Source organism: Uloborus diversus, unplaced genomic scaffold (genome assembly GCF_026930045.1).
Source record: "Uloborus diversus isolate 005 unplaced genomic scaffold, Udiv.v.3.1 scaffold_919, whole genome shotgun sequence".
In the NCBI taxonomy this organism is placed as follows: domain Eukaryota; kingdom Metazoa; phylum Arthropoda; class Arachnida; order Araneae; family Uloboridae; genus Uloborus; species Uloborus diversus.
The window spans coordinates 5,277-14,916 of NW_026559142.1; the positions used below are offsets into that span (position 1 = coordinate 5,277).

Genomic DNA, 9,640 nt, shown 5'->3' on the forward strand with positions numbered 1-9,640 from the left:
CTGAAAAAGCTGTTGCTGTTCTTGCTCCTCAAACTTCAATTTAACATTTTAATTGAACTTTTCATGTTAATTAACGACTTGCTTACTTGTTATTCCGACCATTATTTTATACTAGTGGTACCCGCACGGCTTTGCCTGTAGTTGAAAATTAAAAGGTCATTCGGTTCGCCTGTATATTTACAAATAATGGATGACGAATTTTTCGCCAATTGGCTATGTTCATTCGCTCTCCCATTCCATTTCATGATAATTTCGTAATTTACTTGTCCATCTTATGATAATTTTGCTCCAGAAAGTGTTCTTAAAATTGAAATAGAAAAAGAACAAAATCGAATTTTCGAAAAATCGCTTTGAGGTGCACACCCCTATGCTACAAACTAACTTTGTGCCAAATTTCATGAAAATCGGCCGAACAGTCTAGGCGCTATGCGCATCACAGACATCCTACAGACATCCAGACAGAGAGACTTTGAGCTTTATTATTAGTAAAGACTAGTAGTACCCGCACGGCCTTGCCCTTCTTAGGAAATTAATTGTTCGCCTGCATATTTTTAGGGAACTTCTGTAATTCATACAGTAATTCTGTGTTCAAGATCTCCACATATTTTCTGCAAATTGAATTTCTTTCTTCTTCGACTGCCAATTGATTGCCCTCTATTGCAGCAAACAAATACTTTCTCCCAGAAAAATGCAAAAGAAAGTAAAAACATAGTTACTTGTACTCATGTTCGCTTATCAGTAAATTTGGCACATCACGGCTTCAAATTTTTCTCTTAGTTATCGTCAAATGCTCTCCCATTTAGGACGTTACTTAACCTTCTTTTACTACGGATGTACAGTGGCTCCTAAAAGTGTTCGTACACCTACGACTTTCAATGAAATAGGACCCTATCCATCAGTTGGAATTATTATTTTGGTATAGGTATTCAATTATAAGATCTATGATCAATTTTCAACAAAACTACATGAAATTTTTTTTTAAATATTTAAACTTCATTTTTTTAAAATCAAAAACCAAAATGTGCCGGAAATTTTATCTCACAAAAGTCTTCGTTCATTTTAAAAACTGTCTATATATTTATTGAATAATCTAACTTTTTATTCAGTAATTATTTAATAGAATATCATGCAGTATCAACATCATCTTTTAAACGTCTGGGAATAGATTTCATTCTTTTTTCTTCCTTTTTTTTGCGTAATTTCAGTAAGCGTTCAACCACACTTCGAGTGTTACTGTTTCTAGCTTTTTTTTCGTTTCAAAGCCGTATTTTCGTAATCTAGCCTCCAGATATCTCTAAATATGTTACATTAAGTTCAAATCTGGAGATGAAGGGGTTTTTTCTCCACTTTAGAACAATATTTAAGGCACTAGACGCAAACGTTGAAAGCTGTGTGCATCTTATCGTTATCTTGATAAAAAACAAAGTTGTTTTCGATAACCAAATTTTTGGCTAAGAGTTTAAAATTGGTTTTTAAAATATTTAAATGAACAGCATGATTTATCATTTCATCAAAAAATTCCAAACTGCCAAGTCCTGATGCTGATATGCACCCTCGCACAAGAACCATTTCACCGTCCTAATAAACTGATCCAACTAAGTTCTTAAGATCAAGTTCCTCATTTTTTTCTTCTATTGACAATTATATAACAATTTAACCAAAAATGTTGAATTTAATTTCATCTGTAAATCAGACATTATTCCAAAACGCTTTGGAGCTTATTTATCATTTTTTGCGACAAAAAGCGTAAGCTTTCCGTTTTTCGCACGAACAAGGATGTTCGTAGGAGATATATAATCGGGAAGAGTTCCCATTTAATCCAGTTAATCAGAGAACTTGGCGAACAATTTTAGGTGAAAATTAGATGCAACTTTTTTCATTTAATTCTGCAGAAATTGTTACTGCACTCAAATGTGTATTTGTCATGATTTTTTAAACTGTAAATCTTTGATCGTGCTTTGTCAACTTTGCCGGTTGACCTTTTCTTGCCTTGTTTTCGGTCCAATTTTTTTTCTTTTAAGCATTTTATCAAGCACTTTACTATAGAATGAAATAAATTAACTAATTTAGAGACATTTCAAACCAATTTACCTTCACTGTGAGGAAAAAATTCAAATTTCGAATAGTGTTTGTGGTATTTTACGAGTACCAGCCATTTTAAAGTAATAAGCACAATATTAAGGAATAAATAAACAAAAAATTAAAGAAAAATGACTCTTAAGGGTCAACACAATTAAAAATACTTAAAAAAAAAGACATATGATAATTTTAATCATGAATTTATTCGAAAATATTTGAGTGTACGATGACTTTTGTGGCGTATTATTTCTCTGTCTCTTCGTTTTTTGACACATTTCAAAAAGAAGATCCGTCAATATTTTGAAAAGAACTACAGGGTTTTACTTAGAATGACATAGGAATGATGTGAAAAAATATTGGACTTCATATTCGAATTCAGTTTTGCGTTATTTTGGTTTTACTAAAAAATTTTGAAGTGTACGAACAGTTTTGAGAGCCACTGTAAGTAAAATTTTTACCTTCGTCAGACCAAAAGTAGTATAACGTAGTGAAAATTAGTTCTTAAAACTTGCGTGTTTTAAAAACGTTTGTTTTGTGTTTAAATAATTAAAATTCATTAGAATAGCTCGTTTATAAGGAAATGTAAATTTGATACTAATAATATTCTTTTAGTAATAAATCAAATACGAAACCGCAAATTGCATTAACTATAAAAATAAGACAAAATAATTTGAAAAGTCAAATAATTTTCAATTTTAGGTATAATTTAACTATATTTCATTAACAATATAAAGAAAGACAGAAAAAACTAGTATGTTGTGGCTATCACGAAACTTTCTTCTATATTTTTCCTTTTTCTGATCCCTCCCCATGCTTGACGAGGAAGCAATATTCCTAACAAAAACAAAATTACACATGCAAAAACTTGACGACCATCCCAATGTCTGAATTATTGTAAAAACAAAACAAAGAGCGAAAATTGAAAGTTACTTTAAAAGCCTTACTTGAATTAATTACAAATATTTTATTTATTAACAAACATAAGATGGCAACAGTTAAAAATTTTAAATCATTGAGATAATATTTTCGACCATTTTCATACAATTAAAATCACGAGAAATACGCAGACGACAATCTATTACGATTTATCTTTCTTATTGTTGCATTAATAAAGCTATTTTTATTCGCAAAAAAAAAAAAAAAATCAACACCTCTTGGAGCGATTGGAGTCAAAATTGAACCAAAGTCTGTTTACGTATGGATTCATATATATTCCAAATTTCAACCAGAATGTAGCATTACTTCTTGAGATAGGGCACTCACAATGGAAAAAAAGAACGGGCGATTGCGCTACCCCCTTTTTAGCTGTTGACACCAAAATAAAATCAGCTCTTATACCCACTAAGGGCTACTTGTCAAAAAAAAAATTTTTTTTTTGATTCCGTTCGTTATTTCTTGAGATACAGCAGTCACAATTGACGACAAAAAACGTTCTATAACTCAACCCCCGTTTGAGCTATTGACACCAAAACTGAATCAGCACCTGCTCCTGTTAGGGGCAACATATGGACCAAATTTTGTTTGATTCCGCCAGTTACTTCCTGAGGAATAGCAAGCACGCGTAACTCAAAAAACGTCCCATTGCTCCACTCCCCTTGGAGGAATTCGCGCCAAAAACCAATGGGCACAAGTTCACATAGGGGCACATATGTGTGCCAAATTTCGTTCAATTTCATGCGGTAGTTTTTGCTGTAGAGCGGCCACAAAAAACTGGTCACACACAGACGTGACACACATACACACACACACACATACACACACACATACACACACACACACAGACACACAGACATTTTCCAAAAATAGTCGAAATGGACTCAGCACACCTCAAAACATTCGAATCCGTCAAAATTCGAAATTCGAAAATTTGCACGAGTCCAATACTTTCTTCTATATATTAGATATAGAAGAAAGTAAAAAACACCCAAAATTTTGTTATTCACAGAAACCAACAAAGGCCTTGAAAAAGTTTTAAAAGGGTTTTTCAATTGTCTTTTCCAGCCAAAAAAGCTAAATGATACATACATCTTTCTAAAATTTAACATTTTGGAAAAAATGTCGCAAACTTTAATAATTCCACTAAAACTAAGAAAATAAAGGCAGACGACTTTTATATTACCATTGAATACAGGTATGCCATTGAATAATAGTTCGATTTAATTTGTTTATCGCTTTAAAAAAAGTACTTTTTAAAAATGTTTAAAAATTTAAAAAAGAAAAAAAAAACAGAAATATTGGGGCAAAATACATAACAAGGGCAAAAAAAGACCTGTGATCCACTTCCCCCAAGCAACTGTTCTGAATTCTGAAACTTTGAATTCAAATTATGTTTTTCGCAATCACGAGTTGCAAGTTGCAACAAGACCCTACTCATTGGAGCTATTGTTTCTAGAAACGCCCCCCCCCCCCCCGCCCTCCAAGCATATCCCTCCTCCTGTGTGGTTACGTGTGTATAGTTACGTGTGTGTGTTTGTAGGCTTACGTGTGTGCACGTAGGCGTGTGTATGTGTGTAAAGGCGTATCTTATATCTTTAAACGAGCAATTCTTGTGGGTATGTATATATTTCGTATCTTGAAAACGGCTCTAACGATTTGGATGAAATTTTGGATTTAATTGTAGTTTTGCATTCTAAGTTCATCGGCATCAGTGTTTTTTCTGTAAAAACGCGATTTTTTACAAAAAAAAACAGTTTTTTAATATAAAGTCTAATTAAGTTAAGTCTTGAAGTAAACTGTGAATTGACGCATCAGGCAGACGATTTGCAACCATAACACTGAAAATTTGTCTCTTCTCGTTATAAAATTTTAAACTTGCTTAGGGTTGCCAGGCTTGGCTGATATTGGCCACTTTGGCTAATTTTAAACACACTTGGTTGAAAACAAATTCAAAAGCATTATGTAAGTCGATGTACGGCTTGTTTCTTTTTTAACTATTGCTTGACTGTCCTATTTTATATTATTTATTTAATTATTTTCTTTTTACACTTCAAATAGTTTAACATGTTTTTTAAATCACGCATCTAAATTTTATTTCGAAGAAACGTATGTCTTGAGACTGTTTATGTTTTGTTGTTGGAATGATTTGTGGATCATCAGTTTTGATGGATATCATGCTGTACGTAGCATTTTCTGGCGTAAAGTGACCAACTACACTAAAAGTACTTATTCAAAAAGAAAATCTCGATTGGAATGAAATAGTGAAACGCATCATAGTATGAAAGGAAGTATTCGGTTAAAAACCGATTTCACCATAGCAAAACTGGCTCCAAGGTCAAAATATTTTAATTACTGACAAGAAAGTTGTATAGTGGAAACAAATGTAACAGATAGTTTAAAGCAAAATGTTGATTTAATTACATTCAGAATCTTCTTTGTTTGGTACTTTAGTGTTATACGAAGGTCGAATGCTTAATATTTCGTTAACGTGAGGCTTTTAAGTATATTTGGAAAAGTATTAAACCTTAAAAAAACACGAGTTGACAAAAAATAATTCTTTTAAAGCCGAGCGAGGCTCGGCCGTCCAGGTACTGTGTGTAAAGTGTGATATCGTGAAGGAAGATAATTTTAGCGGTGATATCCTGGTGAAGGACGTAGGTCTTCCACCTCTATGGCCGAACAAAAAATGCACCAAAATCACAGACAAAACTACCTTTTACTACACACTTTGTACATTTTTTTTACACTACAAAGTATGGATTTTTTCTGTGAGCTAGCGAGTAGCACAGCTTGCTACCCTACCATCACTCACAGTTTTCCTCTCTCTCTCCCAAAAAATACAAGAAAACTCTTCCTTCCACCAAAGATCTCATGAATCTCTGTCTTGGCGCCTCAATATGACTTGAGACGAACCTCAGATCATCATTAATTTACAAAGTACTGACAGTTAATCTGCCATAAACTAAATCAGTTTCTGTTTTCTATACTGAAGAGTCAAGGTCAAGTGGAGGAAAATAGGATACATTACAAGTGTGTGAGTGTGTATGTGTATGAGCATGCGTGTGTAGAACATGGACGCCACCGCCCAGCAGAAATGGATTCAGGGGGACAGTGCTCAGGACCAGAGGAGCTGCGCCGGGGGGGGGGGGGCTTTGGTGCTGCAGAGGTCCCTGGTACAAGTTGAAAAAGGAACCACAACATCAAGGACAGTCAAGTGAGAACAATAAGCAATCGTGATTGCTCAAAAAAAAAAAAAAAAAAGAAAAAAGAAAAAAGAAAAGAAACGTTAATTTTAGTTGCAGCAATGAATTAAATTCTTCTTTTAAGTTTTGATTTTATTCTCGATTTCAATCATTTAGAATCTCTTGGCTTGCTTAAGGTGAGCATCGGTTTCGGATTTTCGGAAAGCAATTCTTCTCAACATTCGTAAAAACTTCGAACAAATTACTTTGAGGACAGAAATTTCCAAGCTTTCTAATGACTTAAAATTTACATTTGTGCATGAAATATTTTCCCTCATTATCAAATTTATGGGGAAATGAGTCTAAACTTAGAATAGAAATGGAACAAAATCGAATTTTTGAAAAAACGCTTCAAGGTGCTCACCCCCATGCTACAAACGAATTTTGTGAAAATTTTCCCGGAAATCGACCGAACAGTCTTGGTCCTACACGCTTGACAAACAGACAAACTTTCTGCTTAGTAAGTAAAGTTTTAACGGTATAATTTAATTAATAGGCTTCTCAATTCATCATAAGCTTGTTGTTAGTCATAAACTTTCAAAGATAATTAAATTTAAATTAACTACTACCAAGTGAGATTTAATAATTCAATGTTTTGAATCAAAATATAACCGAAAGTCTTTAGCGAGAAGCTAAGGATCTTGGGATACATAGGTGCAACTTCCGGGTTCGATTTCTTGGAATAGAATGTCCTCATCTTATGGTTTTTATGAATTTTCCGATTTAATTGGAAAGTGCGCCAAATATTTCACGTTATGATAGTCCCTCAGCTCTGCTACCAAAGACGAATCAATGGCTACATGAGGTATGGTATAATTGCACATTATTTGTCTACCGGCAGAGTTGTTTCGTGCATACTAGCATAAGGTCGCGGGTAAATTTTTCGTTTTGTTTTTTAAGTCGCAAAACAACTTATGAATCGAACGTTTCGAAATTCTTTATTTAATATCAATTGGTAATCAAACATGATTTACACTCAAGTTTAATTGGTCAGATTTTTCAAGCCTCGCAGCTCAGCGATGTTCCCTCTCAGTACCTCAATTTCTTTCTTCTTCTCATTCAAAGCTTTGCTCAATATTTCCATCTTATTGCTAACACTTGCTGTTCTTTCTTTAGACAACTGTATCTGCTTCTGCAGATCATTCCGTTCCAAATCAGTGACTTTTTCCAAAGCTCGTATCTTCTGTTTCATGTCGAAGCTTCTGGGATCTTCGACGAATTTCTGAACATCTTTCGTGATGGGGACATTCCTGATGACTTGAATATCTTTGGTCACAGCTTTCAATTCGGAATCCATTACGAAAAGTCTGAACTGGCTCTTTTCAATCTGATTGGTCATCTTTTCTGATTTTTGTAGCGCTTCTAATTTTTCTTTACCAGCACTGGTTATCATGTTATTTAGCGATTCCAGGTGAAATTTTTTGATTAGAAAAGCATCCTGAAAATTTAGCTCATCTGGATAGGGTATCTCCAACTGTGGGTCTGCAATGGATGCCACCATGGGTGTTTCATAAATGCTCCGGATTCGTTTCGAATGTAGTTGCTTCAAGTAATCAGTTCTTTCCGAAATGTTTGCTGTTAACTGTTCATGAGCGTTCTTCAGTCTTAGACGCTCAGTCCATAATTCTTCGAGTTTATCCGAATTCGATTTTATTCTGTTTTCTAACCCAATCTTTTTGCGACGTAATTCGCACATTTCATTCCAAACTTCATTTGATACATTGGCAGGTTTGTACTTGCCAGAATCCAATTCTGAAAGGTCAATAGAACAAGAACTGAGTTCTACGGAACTATACGGGTCTAATGAATCTTTGACTTTCTTTTCGGCTCGAGGTCTCATGTCGAAAGCTTCAAGAAAGCCACTTTTATGTTTTCCAAGACGATGAACTTTGCCGTTCAGGAGAAAGAGTTCTCTTTCTAATTCTTCGGTACCATATTTTAAATTTGAAATCCCCGAATCTATCTTTGAAATCTGTTCTTCGTAGCGTTTTTCAATATGTTCTATAAAATTAATTTCGTCCTTACAAAATGCTTCCCACATTTTAATACCTAATGTGTTTGATGCTGAAAAAAGTAGTAATACCAACTGCAGTTCTTCCTTATTCAATTCTATATCCAGTGCTAGTTTTTGTTCTACCAATTTCTTATATGATGTGTCATACTCTTGTGCAATTTCGTTTATAAGGGTGTACGTTTTATTTGCTTCCTTTTTCAATGTCACTAGTTGGTCTTCATCCACCTTAGGCGTTTTTACTTCGGATGCCACATTATGTTTTTCAGTTAGCCAATCGTTGTCGAAGAAGTATTCTGCTACTCCTTTCAGAGGTCTTGATTTGTTCTCTTGCGGTATCTTGCAGTCCAGTTTAATTTCAGGCGGCTCCGACAGGGCCAACTTGCTGAGTTCCTCTGTGTCAGTTTCCCGAATACAGAAATCTATTTTTTCATGAAGCGCTAGTAATGTCTCCAAATTTTTGGCAATATGATTCATAATTTTTTCATGTTCCTTTTCTCTTAATTTTGCAGCTTCGTCAAATAAAACATTAAAACATAGTCTTTTGCGATAAATAATGTATTTTAAAATCCACGTGTAATCAATGCGCTCTTCGGAGCTTTGCAAAAACAACGGTTCTTGCCGTAATTCTTGACCAATGACATTGATGTCTTCAGTTTCGTGTGGAACATCGAAGTTTAAATATTTCTCTTCATAAGACTTCTCACATGGTTTATGATTTACTTTTTTCAAATACTCATTTAATTGCATTTTTTTATAAACGTATTTCATTCTGTTTCTTTCATAATCGGAAAGTTTGGCCACCGAGTAATTATGCAAAGCACCAGGTTCCTTTAAGGGTATCAAAGACTTACCTTGAATGAACATATTGTCTATGCATTGTCTTTTTATTTCTAGCATAGAAGTTACATCTTCACTTCTTTTTTCTTTCAGCATAGTGACGTACGTTTTAAGAATTTCTTTATTTGATTCCAACATTTTTTCTTTCATTCCTTCATCGAGAAAAAAATCTTGAAAGCCTATTTGAAATTTTCGTGGTTGTAATGAATTTCTTTCCATCAAGGTAAGTAGCCGCTGCTGCAAATTTTCATATTCAGTTTCAAGTGCTCGTTTCTGTGCTCTGAGGGTGGCAATGACCCCTTTATTCAGATCGTTATTTTGCTCTGTTATCCAAGGAGTTAGCTCAAGATTTGGTTCTTTCATTGCAGAAAGTATTGCATTTTGTTGTGATATTTTCTCTTGGCAGTAGACTGTCCAATGTTTCGGTTTCGCCTCTGACTTTCGTTTCAAACTGAAAGAAATGATGGTGCCACCATATCCAATTACCACTGAATCTTCTTGTTTAGTGAACGAAAGATGAGGCAATGTATCA

At 34.2% G+C, this 9,640-nt stretch overlaps 1 protein-coding gene across 1 annotated transcript; it reads right to left on the reverse strand.

Annotated features, from left to right (window-relative positions):
- Nucleotides 1-7,239: 7,239 nt before the first annotated feature.
- LOC129234023 (cilia- and flagella-associated protein 43-like) lies at nt 7,240-8,745 on the reverse strand. The gene has a single exon (XM_054867926.1). The coding sequence runs from the start codon at nt 8,743-8,745 to the stop codon at nt 7,240-7,242; it is 1,506 nt and encodes a 501-aa protein (XP_054723901.1).
- Between the last annotated feature and the right edge of the window lie 895 nt (nt 8,746-9,640).